Source organism: Brassica rapa, chromosome A07 (genome assembly GCF_000309985.2).
Source record: "Brassica rapa cultivar Chiifu-401-42 chromosome A07, CAAS_Brap_v3.01, whole genome shotgun sequence".
In the NCBI taxonomy this organism is placed as follows: Eukaryota; Viridiplantae; Streptophyta; class Magnoliopsida; order Brassicales; family Brassicaceae; genus Brassica; species Brassica rapa.
The window spans coordinates 2479484-2505071 of NC_024801.2; the positions used below are offsets into that span (position 1 = coordinate 2479484).

The following is a 25588-nucleotide window of genomic DNA, read 5'->3' on the forward strand; positions in this document are numbered from 1 at the left end:
TGCTCCAGACGAAGTCTGGGACGAGTATTTAAAGGTATGTATTTGTCTATATAAATTTAAACATCATAACTTAAGTTTTCAAAAATATATTATAACTAAACTGTGTTTATTAATCTACAAAACATCGTACACACAAGCATCTATGGTATGATTGGGTTGAAAAATATGAGGATCTGCAACTCATATTTGGAAATGGTGTAGCTAACAGTGGTTTTGTGATTGGAATGGGTGATAGTACTGATGCTCGTACCTTTATAGTTGAAGAGAGTAATCAAATGAGAGAATACATAAATATTCATCAAAGTAGCAATGAAGATTTTGAATTATCATCTTAACAACCATCAATGGAATGTGGTATGTCATCTTTTCCAGGTACAAGTTCAAAAGATCGTGCAGAAAAGCTTCATCCGAGGAAGAAGTCAAAAAGGGAAGCGGATACCAATGTAAATAAGCTGAAAAATGATCAGGTTGCCTCTATGATCATAGTTAGCAACAAAATTCTTAGTGTCATACAACAAAGAGAAGCTGAAAAAGAGAAGAAAAGCTAAAATGAGAAGCTGAAGAAAAGGAAAGCTGATAGAAAAAAGACATCATATGGGAAGCCATGAAGAAGATTCCTAATATAGATAATCATACCCGCTACAAAGCAATCACCTTGATTCATTCCCTTGGGATGAAAAGTGTCTTCAAAGATGTGACAGTAGAACATTTTGGTTGGATTTAGAGAAATCTTGGCTCTTTATGATTATTTAGTTGGTCTTTGAACGTTTCTGGATTTTTAGATTTTCTTAGTTTTTGTTTGATAGGACTTTTTATAAATGGTTTATTAATAGGAAGTTTACTAAAATAACACAAATTAATTGTTTTATTACTAGAACGACTCATATTTTTAAAAAATTATTAGAAAAAGTATGCTATAATGTAACTGAACATTTTCTTAGGATTTGGCTGAAAATGAAGGTTCTTACTCTCTCGGACGTTTCGTTTCTGTGTCTTGTTGTGTTGTGTGTTTTGGATTGTTTGTTCTTTAATGCTTTTCTTGGATCAAACGAATGGTTCAGATTCTTTGCTCTCGTAATCTTTATTCTCGTTTATGTTGACTTAAAGTTAAATGTATTAGCTGAGATTAGAGCTCGGATTGGTGACATGTAGTATTAGGGTTGATTTGCAGTATGTATTACAAATCGATGTAACTTGCAGTAAAATTAATGTGGTAAAAACTGTAGACTTATGCGGTAAGTTTGCAGTAAAATAAGAGTTACTATTTTATTAAAAATATTGACTCGTAGCTTTTTTGAAGTATGAATTGCGGTAACGCTTTAAATAAAATAATTAATGTATAAACATATAAATAATGAAGTATTTATTAAAGAAAAATAAAATATTAAACTAATTTAAAATAATTTATTATTGAATAAAAAATATTACTTTGAATATGTATAAGAGATAAGAATTTAACAATTAATAAAATTGATTGGTAATGCTTGTACTTTGTAAATTGTAGTAATTATTTTTTAAAATTAATAAAAATTATAAATACAAAAATAATAAAAGCTATTACTAATATAATAATTAAAATAGATTAGAGAAAATTTAAATCTATTAAAATTAATAAATATCTAAATATACATATATAATAACAAAAAACTCTTATTATAAAATAAATTTATGGATGTAAATTTTAATTACCAAAAATTAACAATTTAAATTATAAAAGGTTCATTTTATGTAATTGAATAGAAATAAAAAAATTTATAATGAAGCTGACAAACAAATAAATTGATGTATATAACTATTGAAAATATTTATTTATTTATTAGCAAATAAATAGTTGTATGCAACAGTAAATGTTGGACAATTGCCATGTTTCAAAAGTTGATAAATTTCCTTAGAAAAAGAAAAAAAAACGTGGACAACCAACTCAAGTTAACTCAAGGTCTAATACATGCCATTTTCTTTGATGTTGATTTAATATTTGATTTGTTGATTTTTCAAAGGACATAACTCAAAAATATAACTCAACTTAACCACATTATAATGCAAACACAAACTCAAAAATTTATAACTACATCATAATTGGTGACATTTCTGATTAGTACCCTTAATTCAAACTAAATCAAGTATACATCATGTTACCAATCAAAGCCTAGAGCTCCACCTCCACGTAGTTGTTTTTGACTAATTATAAGCTCGTAAACGATGACCAAAACCTGAAAGCTGCACGCTAGAAAGTTGGTGGTGTTTTAGATTACTGATTTGATTTAATGGGTTGAAAAGGACTGGTAGAAGGAGACTAATCATGATCTGAATTTTTTCAATAAATGGTTCATAGTCCAAGCGAGTCAGGCTTTTAGTCGTCAAAGCTAGATTTGATGGGAACTGCAACTCCCAAAACTGAGAGAGCATATGAGCGACGGTTTGTTGCTTCTTATCATAACTATAAATGATTTTGCATATGATGGCCAAACCTGATTTACTGGTTTAAGACAAGCAGTTTGGGTGGAAGCCTATCTCCCCTACATTATTAAACCCGCAGAGATAGCACATTGATGGCAATGACAAAAAAATATATGAGAAAGTGAGCACAGTTGCGTTAGGTCACTGGAACTGTTAAAGAAGCCTTTAAACTGACACATGTTCCATGTGCTATTATAACATATAACATTTCACTTGTGTTTCAAAGATTGACATGAACGCACATTTTAGTTTTATTTTATTGTACAGTGACACTATTTCATTTATTTTCAAGGAAAATTCAAATATCCGTCTTCAACTAGTTGGGATATATGTTGAATCAGTTCCACAAAAGCGATACAAGTGTATGATGAAGCTCGATTAATACGATCTCTTTTTACAAATCTAAAAAGTCTTTTATAAATGTAAAGTGCTAGTTTACATTAGAATTTTTAAATCTTCTCTATTAAAAGAGAAGTACCATTTTTATCTACTACAAAATAGTCATCCTAGAAGTCTAGGTCCATATATTCAAATAAATTTTTTTATTGTTTACATTAGTTTATTTAATGTATAACATTTCTAAATAATTATAAGGATATTAATAACAAATTCATTTTAACTATAAATTTCAATTTTAGTTTTAGGAATAACAAAATCTGTTGAGAAAAAATTTAACAAAATCTTTTTAAAAATTTAAATATTCTTTTAATTAATGCACTGATTAATTTCGAAATTAGTAGTATAATATTATTATAAATTAATTTTAATTACAATTTTATTATAAAAAATAATGTTTTTTTGCTAATTTTATATTTTTTATAAGTATATTCTACATTATATTAAAATAGAAGTAATTAATGAATTACATATTAAAATTATTTTTTTTTGCAAACATATTAAAATTATGTTGAATTGGTAAACCAATATATTTTGAAAAAAAACTTTCAGTAAGATAAATAAATAAAATATTATTCACCATTTAAAGTGACTAAAATATCATTCACTTTTTAAAATGATTAATATTCATAAATTATGTAATAATTTTTACAAAAAATAAAATTGTTAACATATGTTAAATTTTAATATTTAGAACTATATATCATCTATTTAGTTATTTTTAAAATGAAACAATATATTATCATAAATTATTATATAAAAATAATATAAAAATTTAAACTTATAAATGAAATGTTATCCGCACGGATGTGCGGATCAAAATCTAGTACAAATTATATCATCTGACGTCTGTGCTATAATAATCATAAAACTTCCAATATCGAGTTGTATTTTCTAAGGGTTTCTTTGCCAAATAACAAAAAAGAAGATAATTAGATTTGTAGTGAGAAGTTAGAGAGAGATATGAAGAGAAATGAGAAGAGAAGATGTGTTTGGTTAGATATTGTATTTATGTTTTTTGTATAGTTACGGAGGCAAATTTCTCTTTTTCTGATAAGTAAGAATTTTTTTAAAAAAATTCAAAAACAATACTAAAAAGCAACAGTATCCAGAGAGAGGATACTGGTGGTCCCCCACACACACACAAGTGGGAAGTAACGTCCTGTGACCCACGTCACAAACAAGTGGTCCCCACTTAATGACGTGGTTATATCCTACGTGTAAAGCACACGGTAACGCCAATCTCGCTCGCTCTCTAATCTCTTTCCTCCTCCTCCTCCTCTCTGTTTCGGCGGGCCTATAAATAAGAATATCTGAAGATTGTTTCAGTCGCTCTCTCTCTCTCTCTCTCTCTCAACCTGAATCTTGGATCAATCTTCTTTTAGATTTCGGAAGGTTTCGCTTTTCTCGATCCTCCGTCGTGGATTTAGTGGCACCGATGAAGAACACAGACGAGTCGGAGAGTTCCGGAAGCAGAGCCGTCGTGGCTTCTCCGTCCCATGAGAACCCTAGACACTACCGCATGAAGCTCGACGTCTTCGGTGAAGTCTTACAGCGACTCCAAGAATCTAGCTACCAAGAAGCCTCTCTCCCTGATTTCGAGGATCAACTCTGGCACCATTTCAATCGCCTTCCTGCTCGGTAACCCTTTCTTCTTCTTCTTCTACATTGATTTCGACTGTTCCTTTAGGGTTTTGTCATCTCTGAGTTTGATCAATTGGAAGAGTCTCTTTGGGTGTAGTATCTTGCCACGTGTTTATATATGTTCATCGACAGCGATAATCTTTTTCCTGCCACGTGTCTCTTGATCCAAGAAAAATCAAGTGAATGTAATCTTTTGGTTTGTTAGTATCGTCATTGCTTGCTATCTCTCCCAGGTATGCTCTCGATGTTAAAGTTGAGAGGGCGGAAGATGTTCTCACGCATCAGAGATTGCTGAAACTTGCGGAGGATCCTGCAACTAGACCTGTGTTTGAAGTTCGTGATGTACAGGTACTATTAAAAAGATTTTAGCTAAAACAAGTGTTCTTTGTGTTGATTCCCTTCTCTTTTGTTGCAGGTTTCTCCGAGAAACTCTGCTGACTCTGACCCTGCGTTGGAGGATGATGCTCAAAGCTCTAGCAAACCACACGGGAAGGGGTAAAGATCCATCTTAAAACTATTGGCTCCTCCTCTTCAATCTAACCGTGCGCTTTCTTATTGTTTAAAAGGATTCTTGCAACTCCGACTTTTGGCTCCTCTACTAATTTTGAGGCTATTACTCAGGGGAGTAAAATTGTTGAAGATGATGATAGTTCTGTTAATGCAACATTGGCTACTCGGTGAGGTTTCTTTGTTAAGTTTTGTCTTTTTTGTACATAGATTCCTAACTTGCTTTGCCTACTATCTTGCAGACCGATGCATGAGATTACCTTTTCTACCATCGATAAGCCTAAACTCCTTAGTCAGGTTAGTGGTGCTTTGTTTAACATCACCTTTTGCCATGATCTTGATGCTTTGTTATAGATTGTCATGTAGACGATGGCTGCATCTTCCGTTTTGTTTTTTTGGGTGATAATTTGAGTCAGAGATGGTTTTCTGTTTCAGCTTACTTCCCTGCTTAGTGAGCTTGGATTGAACATTCAAGAGGCTCATGCTTTCTCCACTGTGGATGGTTTTTCTTTGGATGTCTTTGTTGTTGATGGTTGGTCTCACGAGGTATGATTTTAACTTTCTTGGAGCATCATGCTACTTGTTACTTAGTGAATGACTTTGTAAGTTATTATAGGAAACAGATGGTCTAAAGGATGCATTAGGCAAGGAGATACTGAAGCTTAAGGTATTTTCTCTATCCTGATTCTAAGATTGATTTTGGAGGCTGTACCTATGTTTTCCGTTGGCTGTGTTCTACAGGATCAACTTGGTTCAAGACAGAAGGCTATTTCTTTCTTTGAGCGTGACAATTCAAACAACTACATGATACCCGCCTGCATTGAGATACCCACAGATGGAACTGACGAGTGGGAAATTGACGTGAAACAGCTCCAAATTGAAAAGAAAGTGGCATCTGGTTCATATGGGGATCTGTGAGTGTTATTGTTTTGTAAGATTTGTTCTAAAAGGCGTTTAAGTTTTTATCCAGAAGTGACTTTAATATGTTAATGATTCCTACGCAGGCATAGAGGCACTTATTGCAGTCAGGAGGTTGCTATCAAATTTCTCAAGCCTGAGCGTGTAAACGCGGAGATGCTTAGAGAATTTTCTCAAGAAGTCTATATCATGAGGTCAGTGCAATTAATTTGAATCATGATGTGGAATGCATAGTAGTTTGCGCTGGTATTCAAGTTGTAGTCATGTTTTAAGCTCGTATGATGTAGAAAGTAGCCAACATGCATGCTTCATTAGTGTTCTCTGTGACTGATATATATTTACTGTCTTTTAGGAAAATCCGACACAAAAACATTGTTCAGTTTTTGGGTGCATGCACACTATCTCCGACCCTCTGTATTGTGACTGGTACGATATCAGTAGATGCGAATTTGAGTAGTAATTCACAAAGACATGTCTCATTTGAGTCTATTATCTTTTGTGACAGAGTTTATGGCTCGGGGGAGCATTTATGATTTTCTTCACAAGCAGAAATTCGCTTTCAAGATTCAAACATTGCTTAAAGTTGCAGTTGATGTTGCAAAAGGAGTGTGCTATCTGCATCAAAACAATATCATCCACAGGGACCTTAAGACTGCAAATCTGCTCATGGATGAATTCGGAGTAAGATTTGTTCTCTCTCTGGTTATGCTTCATGTAGAAGCAACAGATTTTCTCTCTCTCTCTGGGGTTCTTAAATTTGGGTTTATTTTCTGAGCAGCTTGTCAAGGTTGCTGATTTTGGAGTTGCCAGAGTACAGATTGAATCAGGGGTGATGACAGCTGAAACAGGGACATATCGATGGATGGCTCCGGAGGTATAAAGTCCATAACTCTCTGTTTAATCTCTCACCTCACTCACTTTGACAATATACTTCTGAGATCCAGGTGATTGAACACAAACCGTACAGTCACAAAGCAGATGTGTTCAGTTATGGGATAGTGATATGGGAACTTTTGACTGGTCATGTAAGAGTTTTGCTTACAAGTCTTTCTCCGAATTGGTCTTCATGCTAACTAAAGATAACTCTGGCTAAATTGTAAATGGAAACAGATCCCATATGCTTACTTGACTCCACTACAAGCGGCTGTTGGCGTTGTTCAGAAGGTACTGTATTTATTTTAAGAACGTCTTTGCATTTAGAATGTTTCAGAGGCTAAATTGAATTCTTTTTTTTTTTCAGGGGCTTAGACCGAAGATACCAAAGAAGACACACCCAAAAGTGAAGGGACTTCTACAGAGATGCTGGAACCAAGACCCAAAAGACAGACCAGAGTTTGAGGAAATCATAGAAATGCTTCAACAGATAATGATTGAGGTAAACGTCGTACCGTGATGATGATCCGAGTAAAAAAAAAAAACCTTTTAGAGGCGAGATTTCTGAGAGCACGATGTGGTGGTGGTGAAAACAAGCAGGTTGGAGATGAAGACCCTGCAGATAAGGACAAGCACTGTCTTGGTTTCTTACAAGCGGCCTTCCGAAAGCCTCGTTACTAGTTCATCTGATATAGTGATATAGCTCTCACTCATTCACTCTCTTACATATTTTGACTTGTACAGTTTTTTTCTTGTTTCTTTTAGTTGGTTGGTGTGGGCTGGCTGATGGGGGAGTTTTGACCTTAAGAGAGTGTTTTCTCCTTTTAGGATTCCTTTCTACTTAGAAAAACCTTTTGGCACTTTTTATAATGATAAAGAAGCTATGGGTATTCATTTGACAAAATCATTTTTCTTTATCTAGTGAACAGAGTATTTCTTTTTTAATGAGCATATTGTTTTGGTTGTTACGTACTTTTCCACTCATGTCTGCCACTGACGCACCCTACTTGAGCTTGACCAACAGCAGCAAACTCGTGTTCATGGCCATACGAGTCAAACTAACATATAGGGATGACTAACGTAATGACGACTTCTTTTGACTACACACAACACTGTTTATTGGTTTATTAGTAACTTTAATTAAGCACGGAGACATTTATTAGCTGGAGAAGAGCGGTTTTCCAATGAGTTTGATGGAGATGGTAAAGTATGGTATGAGATTTTATAGAAACATTTGGAGTCATCCGTAGAACTCATGAACCATAACCGACAAACCGATGAACATCTGAATCACACATTCCTTGTCGACCAAGTATACATCTTATTTCTCATCGTTGAAACGTTTTCACGAGACTCCATCCACAAACATCATACGAGAGATGTGTTTAGGACTTTCTAAGGGTTATGGTGTGTTTCCTTTTCTACGTAAATTAGGGTTTAGAGTTTTAGTGTTTTGGCCCTTTTTTTTTTTTTTTTTTAGGTTTGATTATATACAAGGGTCGATCTCTTATGATCAAATTAGGGTTTTGAGTAACTATGGAGCCAAAAGAAAAGAAGAAGAGGAAGACAAACTGCAAAAAAAGCAGAATACAATCGATTCCTACAGACCTAACCATAGAGATACTCTCAAGGCTGCCTGAGAAATCTGTGGCTAGGTTTAGTTGTGTGTCCAAGCTTTGGTCATCAATCACCTCGGACCCATCTTTTCCACGGTCGCGCCTTCTACTCTGCTTCCAAAAACATAATGACTTGTTTGTTTCATCTATTCCACATCATAATCCGAACTCGAACAGGTCCTACTCTTCTTCTCTGTCTTTTGATCATCATCATATGACGAAACTCCCACTACATTTTGATCGCTACCAATCCACATCTGGCTTGATCTGCTTTGTTTTAAATAATCCTATAGTTTGGAACCCTAGCACGAGACAGTCCATAACTTTACCAGCTATACCCACGCCATGTAAGGACTGGAACAAAGTAGAACTCTTTTTAGGGTATGATCCCATTGAAGGTAAACACAAACTAGTGTGCGTTCCCTACAAAAGGACTTGTTATGTGTGCCGAGTTTTTACATTGGGATCATCTCAAGAATCATGGAGAACGGTCAAAACTAATTGTCGGCATCGTCCTACCGGTTATACCTATGGGCAATGCATCGAGGGTGTGATATATTATCTAGCATCTAGTCTTGAGGGGGACGATAGAGTTGTAATGAGCTTCGATGTCAGATCTGAAAAGTTTGATATGATAAGACTACCTTCGAACTCTGACTGGGACGTGCTGATAACATATAAGGGAAGGTTGGGTTTATGTAGGGAAATACATTATGGAATAACGCATATAAGATTATGGATTTTGAAGGATGCAGAGAAACACAACTGGTCGGGACAAGACTTTCTTTTACCTTTTGGTGACTTTTTTTTTGCCAAAAAGTGAATTCATATAATATATGCGCGAGTTTGTAAATTTACAAAAAGGTTAGAGCTTAAGCAGGATCAGCCTTGGCAAAAAAGATAAAACAAGGTGAGCCTGCACATGAATTGGTTAAACTAACAACCAATTACTCAAATCTCAGCCACGACTGCATTAAACCGTTGAAACGTTTGTCTTTCCTATGGCCGAGGATAACATCTCTGATGAAGCGATCAATTTGCTTGCATATTATTGCTGAAGTAGAGGATGTACTGGCGTGGAGTCTGTTGTTCCGCTCCCTCCAGATGCTGTAGATAACGGCTTGCGAAGCAAGGCATTTGAGGGTCCTAGAGGAAATCGTGTTCCTAATGCTTATCCAATCCGAGAAGGCTGTCCAGGTGTGGAAGTGCAGACCACTGTGGCCTAGCCTTGTCAGTATACGCTCCCAGATTTGCTCACTTACTTCACATCGCAAGAAGAGGTGGTCCCTGTTTTCAATGAAAGAATCACAAAGACAGCATGTTGTCGGGGTGTTCATACCCCAACTGGCAAGACGAGCTCTCGTAGGGAGACGGTCTTGGCTTGCAACCCAAAATGTAAACGCATGTCTCGGGACAGCACCACTGAACCAAACGTTACGTGTCCAAGCTTGGGTCTGTCCCCTGTTTCTGATACCCTCCCAAGCAATTTTAATTTGAAAAGTATTAAACTCCTCTCCCTGCAAAGACCAGACATAACAATCTTCCACAGACGACAAACGAGGATTTTCGATGGTTGTAAGATAGGTCTGCAATACTTCTGCTTCATTTGAACGTGCCCCCCTCATGATCCACCCAGAGCTGGTACAAGTATCAGATACTGTTGCAGAGATAGGAATTTGGAGCTGGCTTGGCCCCCTTTCACCAAAGTAAGTCAAGAGGGAACCATAAGGGGTCCAATTATCACTCCAAAACCTGATTTTTTCACCATTACCGAGCTTGGCTTTGATGAATTGAGAGGCCAAACCCCGCAGGCGCAAGATAGCCTTCCATGTCCAAGAAGAGGCCTGATTCTCATCAATCCTCCACAAACAATTCTCTTGCAGCCTGTAGCATCGAATCCAACTTGCCCAGAGAGAATCAGAGGGGACAAGAAGGCGCCATATAAGCTTTAGACACAAAGTTTTGTTCCACAAACCAAAGTCCCGAAATCCCAGACCACCCTCAGCTTTGGGAAGACAGACAGTACTCCAAGAAACCTTAGCCAAATACCGAGAGTTAGTTTTACCTCCCCACAGGAAACATGAGCACATCCCTTCAATCTTTTTTATACATCCTTTGGGGAGAATAAAAGCTGACGTCCAGAAATTTATAGAGCCATAGATAACTGAGGCAATGAGCTCTTTCCGACCTGCAAAAGATAAAGCCTTCGACGACCACATATCAAAACATCTTGCAATCTTGTCTAGCAAAGGTCGGTAATCTGTGATCCTGAGTTTCCTGTGCATTAGTGGCAGGTCCAAATATCTTATTGGAAGTGAACCAATGTTGTAACCAAGAGCCGAGAGCTCCATAGTTTCTGCTTGGTTCAGTCCCGCCGTAAAAAGCTCTGTTTTAGCCGCATTCATTCTCAGTCCAGACCAATCTGCAAACGCTTCTAATGTTTCAGTGATATTGGTTAAGGATTCCTTACATCCATCAAAGAAGATCATTATGTCGTCCGCAAAAGCTAGGTGGGTTAAAGAAAGATCTGTTGTGTACGGGTGATAACCAATGCTCCCATCAAAGTATTTGACTCTCAGCATCTGGGAGAAAACCTCTAAAGCCAGGACAAATAGATAGGGTGATAGGGGATCCCCTTGGCGTAGACCTCTAGAACCTTTTGGTGACTTAGATGCTTGGAGTTTCAAACTAAAAGGTTTTACTCATGCTGGTGAGTTTATTTATGTACCGGAAATGACTAGCCAATCGTCTTATATTTTATTATGTGATCCGGTGAGAAACAGCTGGAGAAAATTTGAATTTAAAGGAATAGCAGACGAGGTATCTGTCCATAATGGAGTTGTTGAAGAAGAAGAGGAAAAACAAGATGATGAACACCGACCTATGTATGCGCTCCTTGCTTTTCCGAATCACATTGATAGTCAAATATCTTAGTAACAATTTGCTGCTGTTTTCTTTTTCCTTTGAATGATATTCTTATGCCAACTTTATGATTTTCTTATAATATATTTTTCTGAGCCTCTACTTTGATTCTATATATCCCGTTTCATTACCAGTTCATTGTGATTCACATTGATAGTCAAGTGTCTTTGTTACAATCTGCTTTTCCGTTTTTCCTTGGAATGACACTCGTATGCAACTTCATGATTTTTATAAATATTTTTTTTTGGAGTCTTTACTTTGATTCTATCCCATTTCATTACCAGTTCTCTGTATGTAAAAGAGAGTATAAACACGAATTGCTTTAAGTGACATTATGTTGAATCTCTTAACATTTGCACCCAAAAAAAAACATTATGTTGACACCTTTTTTAAGTTTGAACCTCAAGCTTTTAGATGTCATACAAACCCGATCACCTCACCTCATATATGAACCTAACATGGTAAGCATATAGCCTATTGAAGTAAGCTTGAGATAGCTTGAGATAGAAGCTATCATAATCCTACTGAGATTGAGTTTACTAAAAGGATTAAGAAATATTGAGTTGTGTTATACCTAATGAGTTTAGGATAATTAGATAGCTATATAAGGATATGCATAGATGTTGCATAACGTGTGAGAAATATGATTGTGTTAGAGAGCTTCCTTAAGAGAGGTTAATAAGAACTGTTCTTATTGAGAGAGTTTGCAATCGTGATCCTGAGACAGTTTGAGAACTATATTTGGTATCAGAGCCACTAAAGAGAAACATCATGAGTGATATTGTGGCAATTGCGGAATGCCCTAAAGAGAGAGGAGGCTCCTCGACCTTCCAGTGTCCCATGCTTAACGCGACCAACTATACCGTTTGGTCCATCCGAATGAAGATTGCATTACAAGATCATAAGGTTTGGGAGGTTATTGAAGAAGATACCGAGAAGAACGATGTAGCCACGGCTTTATTATTCCAATCCATACCCGAAACCCTGGTTTTGCAAGTCGGGGATTTGGATACATCTAAATAGGTGTGGGAAGCCATTAAAACCAGACATATGGGAGCAGAGCGAGAGTTAAAGAAGCGAGACTGCAAAAATTAATGGCAAGTTCGATCGTCTTAAGATGAAAGAGACCGAGAGCATAGATTGACTTTAATGGGAAACTATCTGAAATCTCATCAAAGTCAGCGGCTTTAGGATCCAACATAGACGGACCGAAACTTGTCAAGAAGTTTTTGAAAAGCCTGTCTCGGAAGAAATATATCCATATAGTAGCTTCTCTAGAACATGTATTAGACCTTAACACGACAACCTTTGAAGAGATTGTTGGCCGTTTGAAGGCGTATGAAGAACGCATTACAGAAGATGAAGAAACTAGGGACGATCAATCAAAGTTGATGTATGCAAATATGGAAGCTCAATCTGGTCAGTCGAATAAAAGCTATGGACAACAAAACCGAGACTATAATGGAGATTGGAGATACAGAGGCCGTGGAGGTGGACGTTTCTACTGTAGAGGAAGAGGTAGAGGAAGATATTATGGAGGAAAAGACACACGAGATGCATCTAAAATCACATGTTTTAGATGTGACAAAGTAGGTCACTTCGTTGCATCATGTCCAGAGCTTAAACTTAAACTACAAGAAGCACAAGAGGACAACACTGAGACACAAGAAGCCGACGATGGAGATGGTAAAGTATTGGTATGCGATATGAAGAAACATTTGGAAACAACTCTCTGCTCAGTTCTCGTGTTTCTTATGGTACAACTATCGTGTCTTAGCTTGAACACCTGAATCTGATATTCATTTCTCGTCCAAGTAGATATAGTTTTGCAGTCATCCGTAGAACTCATAACCCATAACCGAGAAAGCGATGAACATCAGAATCTCACATTCCTTGTCGACCAAGTATACATCTGATTTTTCATTGTTGAAACGTTTTCAAGAGGCTCCATCCACAAACATTATTCGAGATATGAGTTTAAGACTGTCTAAGGTTATTTATATATATATACACACTACTAATACAAGGGTCTCTTATTATCAAATTAGGGTTTTGAGCAAATATGGAGCTAAAAGAAAAGAAGAAGAAAACAAACTACAAAAAAAGAAGAATACAATACATTCCTACCGACCTAACCATAGAGATACTCTCAAGGCTGCCTGAGAAATCTGTTGCGAGGTTTAGTTGTGTGTCCAAGCTTTGGTTATCAATCACCACCGACCCATCTTTCCCACGGCCGCGCCTTGTACTCTGTTTCCAAAACTATTACGACAGCACACTCAGAACTCCACCAGGTCCTACTCTTCTTCTCTGTCTATTGATTATCATCATACGATGAAAATCCCACTAGATTTTATTCACTACCCATCTACGGAATCTGTCCATGGCGTGATCTGCTTTGAATTAAAAAAAGCCCATAGTATGGAACCCTAGCACGAGAAAGTTCATAACTTTACCAACTATACCAAGGCCCTGTAAGGACTGGAAAAAGACAACACTGCTGTTAGGGTATGATCCCGTTGAATGTAAACACAAAGTAGTGTGCATTCCATATAAAAGGATTTGTTACGTGTGCCGAATTTTTACACTGGGATCAGCTCAGGAATCATGGAGAACGATCAAAGTTAACCATAAGCATCATTCTGGCATGTATGCATATGGGCGATGCATCGAGGGTGTGATATATTATATAGCATATAATCGTCATCAGAGCCGTGGTTATGTTGTAATGAGCTTCGATGTCGGATCTGAAAATTTCGATATGATAAAACTACCTTCGGAATTTTATGGGGACAAGCTGATAATATATAAGGGAAGGTTGGCTTATTTTAGTGAAATAATTCACAGAACAAATTATAGAATCAATCATAGAATATTATGGATTTTAGAGGATGCACAGAAACACAGATGGTCGAGACAAGACTTTTTTCAACATTTTGGTGACATAGATCGGAGTTTCAAACTAACAGGTCACATTGATAGTCAAATGTCTTTGTAACAATTTGCTGTTGTTTTTTTTTTTCCTTTGAATGATATTCTTATGCCAACTTTATGTTTTTTTTTATAATATATTTTTCTGAGTCTTTACTTTGACTCTATCTATCCCCTTTCATTACCAGTTCTTTGTATGTAAAAGATAAAAGAGAGTATAAACACGGATTGCTTAAAGTGAAGATTATCTTTTCGTGGATGATTAGCATGAACACATAAGGAATGAATAATGGTTGAGACTGCCATTGCACATTATATGTTGCGAAGGACTAATATAATATTGTTTTGGCTCGACCTATTGCTGTTCTAGTTTATTCTGGCTGTGTTTGTTTTCCGAAAATCAGTATAGGTGGTTGTCCTCCAAGCCAAGTTGTGGTACAAATGCAAAGTCAATTTTCTCTCACAGAGCTCCGGAAGTGCGTTTTCTTCTTCTCATCTCTTGTATCCTACTTATATTGATATATTTGAACTATGCACTTAAGTGTGAGTTTTTTTACATGCCCTATATGTGACAAGATCAAGATACAAGAGATGAGAAGAGCAGTATTGTTTTCACCACCACCACTTCCGGTGGAAGGATCTGACTCTTGAACATTTGTTGCAGCTCGGTGGCCCATCTTTCTCTGTGTATGCTCTGTTTTCTCATCCGGCTCCGTTCAACTTCATAGGTCCCAGTGGCCTTCTAATCAAGGAGGCACTGCACCAAAGTGGTTTATTACTGCTTTTGCTGTTGCTTCATTGGTCCCAGTACCAGTCCACATTTTTCTCTGAGCCTCATACTGATTTAATAATACATTTTCTGTTATTACATTGAGTTGTTATACAATGCATCTGCATATAATGTTTCCAAGATTCTTATTTGTAACCTACGTTCGCAGGGCAGTTCATGTCCCCATATGATCCAGATGAAGGTTGGAATGTACAGCGCTGGGAATCAAGTGGAATTTTGGTGGACAGGTCCCCACCCAAACTGTCCGGGTATCTGTTGGAATTGTATCCTTAGAAGAAGAAGAAGAAGCACAGGAAACGAAGGTGCAAAAGAAAAGAAGAAGACTTGAACCGCAAGAAACAAATAATGAAGAAGAAGCGGGAAGAACAAGGAGGAAGAAAGTCAAAGAAGAACTAGAAGTTACACAAGAAGAAGAATAAGAGGAACTAGTTGGTTTGTAAGCTAACTAAGTTAAGTTGAAGTTGTTAAGAGTTGTAGTTCTGCTCATGGTGGTGAAATTGCGGTTGCTTTTCTTGGTGGTGGAGTTCATATCTTTTTCACCCGTTGAAAACTATCAAATAAATGTCGGTTGGGCAATCTCTGCACCCGCATTTTCTCCAACGAGCTGTTGCTCGGCTTCTGTATGGCATGATGCTGCCAAGGACTGTGCAATGTTGATAATCATTTGTGTTCTTCCGTGGGAGCGGGCGACTGCTAGGACGTATGTATGTCATCTCTAGTGGAGTCTTTTGGTCGGAGTTGATTGGTGGGATGCAGTTGGCTGTACTGTACACAGAGTGCTGCAGAGGGTGGCATTGGTATAATTTGTGGTGCTTATAAGTTTTCTTGATTTCATTGCTTTTTAATATTTTCACTCAGAAGTAAAAAAAACACTTCAGATTTCTGAGAGCAGGATAGGATGTTGTGGTGTTGAAAACAAGCAGGTTGGAGATGAAGACCCCTGCCGACAAGGACAAGCTCTGTCTTGTATTCTTACAAGCGGCCTTCAGAAAGCCCCGTTACTAGTCTGATTCAGTGATAAAGCAATATCACACCACTCATTCACTCTCTTATATATTGGCTTATTATATAATATAATCTGGCCCAGCGCCGGCCTTATATATATACAAGGGTTTCTTATAATCAAATTAGGGTTTTGAGTGAAATATGGAGCCGAAAGAAAAGAAGCAGAGAATAACAAAATACGAAAAAAGAATACAATACATTCCTACAGACCTAACCATAGAGATACTCTCAAGGCTGCCTGAGAAATCTGTGGCTAGGTTTAGTTGTGTGTCCAAGCTTTGGTTATCAATCACCTCCCATCCATCTTTCCCACGGCCGCGCCTTCTACTTTGTTTCCAAAAACATAACGACTTGTTTGTTTCATCTATTCCACATCATAATCAGAACTCGAACAGGTCCTACTCTTCTTCTCTGTCTTTTGATCATCATCATATGACGAAACTCCCACAAATTTTTGATCACCCATCTACGGAATCTGTCCATGGCTTGATCTGCTTTGCTTTAAAAGAGCCGATAGTTTGGAACCCTAGCACAAGACAGTTCATAACTTTACCAACTATACCCAGGCCCTGTAAGCACTGGAACACTGTAAAACTGTTTTTAGGGTATGATCCTGTTGAACGGAAACACAAAGTAGTGTGCATTCCCTATAACAGAACCTGCTATGTATTTCGAGTTTTTACATTGGGATCAGCTCAAGAATCATGGAGAACTGTCAAAACAAATCATAAGCATCGTTCTAACATGTATAAAGTTGGCCGATGCATGTATAGCATCTAATGTTGACATCAGCCTTGGTTATGTTGTATTAATGAGCTTTGATGTCAGATATGAAAAGTTCAAGTTCAATATGATAAAACTACCATCGGACTTTGATGGGGATTTGCCGATAACTTATAAGGGAAGGCTAGCTTGTTTTAATGATTTTGATGATCATACAAGATTCTGGATTTTGGAGGATGCACAGAAACACAAGTGGTCGAGTCGAGACTTTCTTTCAACTTTTGGTGATTGTAATCCGCGTATGGAATCTGATTTGAACCTAAGTGGTTCCACACATGCTGGTGAATTAATCTATGTACCAGATGACTTTAGCCAATCGCTTTATATTTTATTATGTGATCCGGTCAAAAACAGCTGGAGAAGATTTGAATTTAAAGTATCGGTAGAGGAAAAATCTGTCTGTTATGGAGGAGAAGGAGAAGGAGAAGGAGAAGGAGAAGGAGAAGGAGAAGGAGAAGATGATGATGATGATGATGAACATCGACCTATTTATAGGCTCCATTATTTCCCAAATCACATTGATAGTCAAATGTCTTTGTAACAATTTGATATCCCCCTTTAGTCAATTATTAAATCTTTAGTAAAACAAAACAATTTTCTGCTGGTTTTCTTGTTCTTTTGAATGACACTCGTATGCAACTTCGTGTTTAAATTATATTTTTCAGAGTCGTTACTTTGATTTTATCTCAACCAGTTTCATTACCTTTTCTTTGCAATTTAAGAAAACAGAAAGATTTAATAATTGACTAAAGGGGGATATCAAATTGTTACAAAGACATTTGACTATCAATGTGATTTGGGAAATAATGGAGCCTATAAATAGGTCGGTGTTCATCATCATCATCATCATCTTCTCCTTCTCCTTCTCCTTCTCCTTCTCCTCCATAACAGACATATTTTTCCTCTACCGATACTTTAAATTCAAATCTTCTCCAGCTGTTTTTGACCGGATCACATAATAAAATATAAAGCGATTGGCTAAAGTCATCTGGTACATAGATTAATTCACCAGCATGTGTGGAACCACTTAGGTTCAAATCAGATTCCATACGCGGATTACAATCACCAAAGTTGAAAGAAAGTCTCGACTCGACCACTTGTGTTTCTGTGCATCCTCCAAAATCCAGAATCTTGTATGATCATCAAAATCATTAAAACAAGCTAGCCTTCCCTTATAAGTTATCGGCAAATCCCCATCAAAGTCCGATGGTAGTTTTATCATATTGAACTTGAACTTTTCATATCTGACATCAAAGCTCATTAATACAACATAACCAAGGCTGATGTCAACATTAGATGCTATACATGCATCGGCCGTTACTTTGATTTTATCTCAACCAGTTTCATTACCTTTTCTTTGCAATTTAAGAAAACAGAAAGAGTATAAAACACGAATTGCACAAAGGGAACATTACGCTTGCACCTTTTGAAGTTTAATCCATCCAGCATTTAGATGCCAAGACCAAATCCTTTTCGTCACCGATCATATTTGAACCTAACATAATACGCATATTATAGCCGAAAATTCTTCAGCCATTATGTATCCCAACAACCACCAGGAGATGGTTTCTTGGGGGTCAAAGGGTTTACACCGGTCTATACTAAATGTTCACGAAATTTGCTCTATTGTTTGTACAGGATTCAGTCGATTAGAATGATGAACTTAGAGATGGGGTGACTAAAGACGTTTTTATTAGAATCCAATAAAAGGGGTTACAAGAGTGATCGGGAAGTAAGGAGACAAGCTCAAAAGTTAAAGCAACAAGATCAAAGAGATGATTCAGGAACCCTAGATCTAGCTGCTTGGTGTGTAAGTTGTCCAAAAGTCCCCTTATCTTCTCTCCTTCCTCCTTCTTATAGGTCTCTTGTTTGTGATGCCCTAATAGTTGGCGTCCTTTGGGCCCTGACGTGCAAGGCCGAGTACGCGGGCCTCAGCACTATTCTCTCTAAGCCGGATATGTGTATTCGGCTCAGTTGATCGACTAAAAGCACTCTGAGGTCGAGCCGACGCCTTCGGCCGTTAAGTCGACTAAAGTAGTCGAACTCACACGGGCTAAGGTCTGTTATTCGATGGGCCTTGTGGAGGGATATAATCCATCTCCTAACTCTACTTAACCATAAACTGCGTCATGGAATATATATCATCTTTTCACTAACAGCTGTCAGAAATGATATGCTGTATATCAATGCGCAGGTATGGAGAAACAGAGCTTTTAAACCTAGGTAAGACCAAATGCTTCTTTTGTTAATTTGACCAAGGATAATAATCTATACTATACTAAAAGCACAATATACTCAATGGTCATGCTGCCACGTCCTCAAAAAAATCAGCCAATCAGAAGCATTTAATTAGACACGTCAGACAGGCTTCACAGTGTGGGCTTCGTCCACAGTCGAGCATGTCACCGTGTGTTTGTGTTTTGCGTTTTGGTTCCGCGTGTATTGTTGACTTATGACAGGTTGTGATTTTCTTGGATATTGATTTATGGAATGGGCTGGGCTGGTTTACTAACTTTTATGTTTGTTTATGTACAAAACCAGTGGTCCAATTATAAATATATACAACCAAAGCCTCTCTTCGTTATCTTCCTCTTCCATGTAGAGTAGGTTTCAGTCGGTTCAGTCTCCTCTGAGAAATCAAAGTGACCCTTTCGGTTTCCATGGAGCAGTGAATCTTCTTCTACCTCTACATCTCCCCCTTCTTAACTCTTTGGATCATTAATGCTTCAGAATCCTAACAATTCAGTTATTCCTTCTTATATAACCTCATCGTAAAAACTGAAACTTTACATATCAAATCCAGTAATCACCATTACAGATTTAGAGAAATCTTCCAACCCTTTCTGTCAAGTGACAATCTCACCAGAAGACGCCAATTAATTAATTAATCTGTTTGGTCTTCTTCATCCTAGAAAGACAAAGTCCTTCGTGGATTAGATCGGGACGGCTATTGCAGCTTCGATTGGCGGAAGAGCTATCTGACTCTGATCCAAAAAATTCCGGAGGCGGATCATCAGAATTATCACTGCCTGTTACCCTTCCTCTTGATTCATACGCAAGCGCACATGAAAACCCTAGGCAAACCCATTATCCAGGTTCCTCCTTGGCTTCTCTTTTTTCATCACCTCTGTCTCTACTATATAAATATAAATCTTAATATCATGCTTTCATTCATTGTGTTTCGTCTAATTGTTTGGAACTCAACGTATCAAAATACTCACTTTAAGAGTTACAAAAAAATACTTACTTTTTAAATTTATTTTTGAACAGAGAACTTGGGAGAGGATGGTGTCAACTTTTACGCTTTGGGCTGTGAGTCACAGACTGTAACGTTGGTAATATTTCTCAGCTCTCTACTCTTTCTGGTTCTGAACACAAGAAAGTTATCTAATTTATGGATCAAAGGTGTCCTTTTTTGTTATCTTGTGATTGTAAAGACTACAAGATGATCATTTTTTTTTTACTTATTGTTAGTGGGCCAGATAAAAAAGAGAAAATGGATGACGTGTTAGAGCTACACCAGTGTCGAAGATCTGAAAAAAAGTTTCCATGGCCACCGCTTCTGTCGTATATGACTCAGTGAACCTCTCCACTTATCTGTTACACTTGGTAAACCTTCCACCCTATTGATTCATCTGCTTGAAGATGTTTCATCATCGTTGCTCACTGAAAGCAGCAGCAACAACTACCTTGATTTGATAAAGTGACATAGCGGTTTGTGGAGGAAGCACTACAAGAGCACGGAGGAGAGAAGAGGATATTTCCAAACGCAAGAAGGTGATTCTGAAAAAAAAAAGAGAAAGTCTGTTCTTCAGTTGTCTACGAGATGATTTTTGCTTTTAGCTGCAAGCAAATAATGAAAGTATGATTCTGTACTCAGAAGTCAAAAGGCTGGACTTATCCACTCTTCTTACAATTTAAACTGCATCTGAATAAGATTTGTTGTTTTAGCTACACCTTACATCTCTGAATAACTCTTCTAAAACTGTACGATATTTTTGTTTTAAAAGCCTTGCCAACCTTCTTGGTTGTGAAATGTTTTAGATCATTTGGAGGAGTAATAAAGTTTATATGTTATCACAAATCACATATATAGATTGAATAAAAGCAACACAGGCAGAGATAAACATTGGCATGCCAACGTATGCACCACAAAAAGAACTATTAAGTTATCATCATATCAAAATCTAGGTGGCATTAAGCACAGCCTATCAAAAAAAAAATTTTAAATACAGTGTGTTAATGTTATCGGCTAAAAAAAACTATAAACAAAAACCGAGCTTGCGCATTAAGATAGTTATCGTAATTAAATCCGAACACCCTTGTGAGTGAGAGTTTCAAAGTTATCAAACTGTCAACCCCTAGGATATTAACTATTCCGTGCGCAGGGTGAATTAATTTGACAAATATTTAAAAATATAGTATTAAAAATTTTATTTTTAACATTTGATTAACTTTTTTACACATATATAATTATATTTTTTGTTGTTATAATATAAGTTCTGCCGGATGGACCGAATCCATAATTATTATAAATTGTGGACCTAAACAATAAGTATTATATCATGGACCGATCAGTTTGGGCCTAAAAACTTATGACACAAAAACCTTATACTTTTTTCCATCAAACATATTCTTCTTCTTATCAAATTTAATCTCAAAACTGAATTAGGTTAATAGATGCAATAGACACTTGCGCTTCAATTTATGTAAGGAGCCTTTGGTACACTGAGCGATTGCTAATAAGAGTTGTCATTAAACAACACATACAACATTCTCTTATTATACACGGTTAAACAATACGAAAATTCTATAAGTTGTCCACTAGCTTTGGCATTGTATCCCAATTATTCAGTGCATACCATATTTTCTAAAGAATTTAAAATATAAGTTTATTACGATTTAAAAGGCTATTTCTAAATAAAATACGAAAAATATAAGTATGACAACTTTAAAAATAAATCATCCCAAATGAAGCATAAAATGATTGTTCCAAAATATAAAGTAAACTAAAAATCTCTAACTCTCGAACCGCAAGAACAAAACGCCGTAACAAAAATGTTGTAATAATGTAAAATTGTAAATATATAGATCAGCAATGACCCGTGTTAATACTTTTTATTCTTCATAGGATATGTCATAAGCAAATCATATGGAATTATGCTTACATTGACTTGAAGTATTGTATCTCTGGAATTTTGGGATCAAATAAAATTTGAGGACATTCTATATGTTTGAAGCAATCTATATAAGAAATAGATGTCCACATATCATAACACTCCCAATTGAATCGATTAGGACCATCTCAGTAGTAAGACCACCTGCAAAAGAATATTGTTTCTAAAGTTATATGATCTTCGCCTTGATCTTCCACATGGATTGAGTGGTTCCAAGTCACACGCAAGGCTAAAAGCGGCCGTTGGAAGTCAAGGAGCAATATATTTTTCTAGGTTATTCAATTTTTGGTAGTTGTAATCACAATGAACTTCCCATATGCTTCTTAATTTCTTATATAGAATACATTATATATTTTATGAGAAAGATATTATGAGTGCCTAGCAAGTTTTCGAGAAAGATAATGCAAGTTTCTGTATTACAGAATAGTATTTAATAGATAATGCAAGTTTCTGTATTACAGAATATTGTAAGGGAAATATGCGACCAACGTTATATTTTAAAACTATGGTTTATATAAGGTGCTCTAGAATTATTTTAAATAGGATTTAGTAGGCATACACAACTGCCACATAAGATGAGGTTTTTTTTTAATTAATACAAACTTAAGGTTCTTATTTTTTAAGAGATTCTCAATTAATATATAGGGAAAGTCAGGGTTAACGTAAACTTCCGTATTCAGGTTAACAAAATGCACAACTGCATGTTTACATAGTAAATCCTACCTCACATAACCATACAAAACACGAATACCTTGCATTAACAGCCGCTCTTATACGTTCATTATAATAAAATTGATCACGTATAATTCTATGTTTCTACTTTATCCAATAAAACCACACATTATATGGTTTTTCCTTCATCAACAATATATGAAACTTTTATTCTCTATTCTAGACCACTACGACTATACCAAACAAAACACTAGAGCCCACCTCTTATACCATTTTTAAACTATAATAACGTATGCATTTTTTAATATTAGAAAGCAATTCTCTGTAATTAAAGAATAATGCAATAAAAAACAATGCAAAGTAAAACAAAAAAATATACACACAGAGCAAGACTTAGTAATATACGTTCATAATAAAAAAAATTTAAAAGTGTGTTCCAAAAAAAAATACACAGAAAGCAAGAGTTAGTAAAATACATTCAAAATATGATTTACATAATTTATAGTATACAGTTATGCTAAAAGTTATTTAATTAGTTAATTGTGTTACTATTTTTTGTTAGTTATAATAGAAACATATTTGACAATAATATTATTTTCATGCTATAATGATGAAAATTGTAAAACTAAACTATACATAAAAACCGATGGTTTACATATAAAATAATAAAGATATTCACAGAAAAAATATTTTAAATTTCAAAAATTAGTTAAATAAAATTAAAATGTGAAAATTTTCATATAAATAAAAAATTATAAACATAAGAAAATTAAATATATTATCCGCGCATAGCGCGGAAAAAGGATCTAGTATTGTGTAAAAACAACGTGCTCATGAATTACACCGGTTTTCTTTCTTTCGAATAATACCCATGATCCAGTCATCCAGATGATTAACTCTTCCTTTTTTCTTTTTTTTTCTGAAACTTTCCAGATCATACTTTCCAGATCTTACAATATTAGGGGCCCTAATTATTTAATTAGCATATCTGATTTAGATTTAAACAGTATTAAAACGATGTATCACAATTTTTTCTAGTTAAATTATCAAAGAGAATATACATGTTTGATGCTCGAGTCGAAATTTCAGGGAATTTTTACCAACGTTAAAAAATTAACTTACTATAGGGGCCTTAAAATTTTTTTTGCCCAAGGGCCCTTCTATATATTAAGCCGGCCCTGGCTAGGCGAGGTTTGGCGATGTTCTCATCAGCTCAGCGTGGCCACATACACAAAGCGAGTGCTTTCTAGTTTCTACGCTTTGTTTCTAAAGTTCAAGATGCATAAAGCGACGCCTTACTGATTTTGAGTCAAACCGAATTGGTTTGTCAAAATTATACCACTAAACCAAATAACAAACACTAAGAAAACATACCCTAAGAGCATGTCCAAAGGAGTATCCAAGGCACTTCTAACTGATGTATCTAAGTATTTATGTGATTAAATTTAAATCAAAAAGACATAATTTAGATAGATATGGTTCTACAATTGGAGGTTTTGGATCCACTTCTAAATGATAGATGTCATTTTGTGAGAGGTGGTATTTAAAAAAAAAGAAGTTCTTTGTCAAGTTAATTTAAATTTTATGTAATTCAATAATTATAAGTTTTTTTTGTATTATAGAGTGTGATGCAAGTAATCAAATGTCTTATTACAAATTTTCAATTTTTTGAAATTTAGAACCTTTAATTGGTTCTACCATTGGAGGAGCTAAAATTAAACAAATATCTAAAAATTTTAATTTAATTATTTTCAGTTAAAAAATTGATTTAGAACTCTAATGGTGGATCTATTGTTGGAGATGGTCTAAGTTTAATGTTACGGTTTGTAGCTATTGTTCTTTTCCCTTTCACGTGAATTCAAAGTTTTGACATTTGGCATTCTTCTCCTATGTTTATGCATGCCTTTCTTTGCTTTCATACACAAAGCGCTCTCTTTGTGTTGCCATAGCGCAAGGCGAGAGACGAGACACATGTTGCCTCACCTTGCCATGCGCAATTTTAAACTAAGGGGGTGACCATTGCATTCCCATTTCCCAATAACCTTATTCAATCAACCCTTTGCCTTATATTTGTGAACCTACATTCTCTTAACTCTTATATTCTCTGGTTGAAAACATAAGAAAACCCTCAAAGTTTTAGTAGTGATTAGACGTACGTCTTGTTCGGAAACTCGCTAGGCTTTCTCCATGTATTCTGATTGGGCGTAGCGCCTAATAGGAAAAGCGGGGATTAACCAGCGATTACTTTTAAGGCTCTTTCTTTAATTTTTCGAATACAGTTATATATAAAATGTAACTTACACCAGCAAAACCAATGAACAAATGTGGTCTGGTGGTCGCGTACCTATCGTAAGTCCTAAAGATTTGAGTTCGAAGCCCAAAACATCTTTTTTGCCCTTTAAATTTTTACGAGGGGCATAATGATAATATTATATTCATTTTTCTGGATCATTTTATGGAATGGACCACAGGAGAAACAAAAATTCCAAAATAGACCCACTTTTTTATTTAAAATAAATCAAAAATAGGGTAAAAAGATCTTGAAACCTAATAAGTACTATTTAATTACTAATCCAACTATTCACTATTCAAATCCACCAACCCAAACCGACCTGGCATGTTTTCTAGCCTTAAAATCCTAATCCCCTTCAGTTTCGACCTAACCAACCACGATTTCCATCTCCATCTCCCATTCTTCTCATCATGATTACCGAAGTTTTCGATTTGGTCTTGTGTTTTGGTTAAAATGCTCATTGCAGAGGTCATGAATTCGGGTATTCTTCATGTGTCAATTTATAGGCCCAAAATGTTATTTTTGCTTCCAGCCTATAAAATGCTAGTACCGGCACTGACCAATTGGCCAAGTTTTATAACAAGGGGAGGGAAGTATAAAATAT

General features: G+C 35.9%; 1 protein-coding gene, 1 long non-coding RNA gene and 2 pseudogenes across 2 annotated transcripts; all 4 read left to right on the forward strand.

Annotated features, from left to right (window-relative positions):
• Nucleotides 1-3606: 3606 nt before the first annotated feature.
• On the forward strand, nt 3607-7763 carry LOC103845931 (serine/threonine-protein kinase STY8). Its single transcript, XM_033275470.1, has 16 exons — nt 3607-4494; nt 4731-4845; nt 4913-4992; nt 5064-5174; nt 5247-5301; nt 5440-5550; nt 5621-5671; nt 5746-5918; nt 6009-6116; nt 6275-6348; nt 6428-6603; nt 6701-6796; nt 6867-6947; nt 7033-7086; nt 7163-7297; nt 7396-7763. The coding sequence occupies exons 1-16, from the start codon at nt 4292-4294 to the stop codon at nt 7474-7476; spliced, it is 1704 nt and encodes a 567-aa protein (XP_033131361.1). The 5' UTR covers nt 3607-4291; the 3' UTR covers nt 7477-7763.
• A 3305-nt stretch (nt 7764-11068) lies between these two features.
• On the forward strand, nt 11069-17269 carry LOC103846222 (annotated as a pseudogene).
• LOC108870139 lies at nt 14310-17101 on the forward strand (annotated as a pseudogene).
• Nucleotides 17270-19935: 2666 nt separating the features above from the next.
• Nucleotides 19936-23042, forward strand: LOC103845932. Its single transcript, XR_004449409.1, has 2 exons — nt 19936-20177; nt 20317-23042. It is a non-coding gene; the product is annotated as an uncharacterized LOC103845932 (long non-coding RNA).
• The last annotated feature ends 2546 nt before the right edge of the window (nt 23043-25588 follow it).

Coding starts and splice junctions, on each gene's coding strand:
- LOC103845931 (XM_033275470.1), top strand. CDS start 4,292: ATGAAGAACACAGACGAGTCGGAGAGTTCCGGAAGCAGAGCCGTCGTG. Junction 5,302..5,439: donor AGCCTAAACTCCTTAGTCAG/GTTAGTGGTGCT, acceptor TTTCTGTTTCAG/CTTACTTCCCTGCTTAGTGA. Junction 6,604..6,700: donor TGCTCATGGATGAATTCGGA/GTAAGATTTGTT, acceptor TTTTCTGAGCAG/CTTGTCAAGGTTGCTGATTT.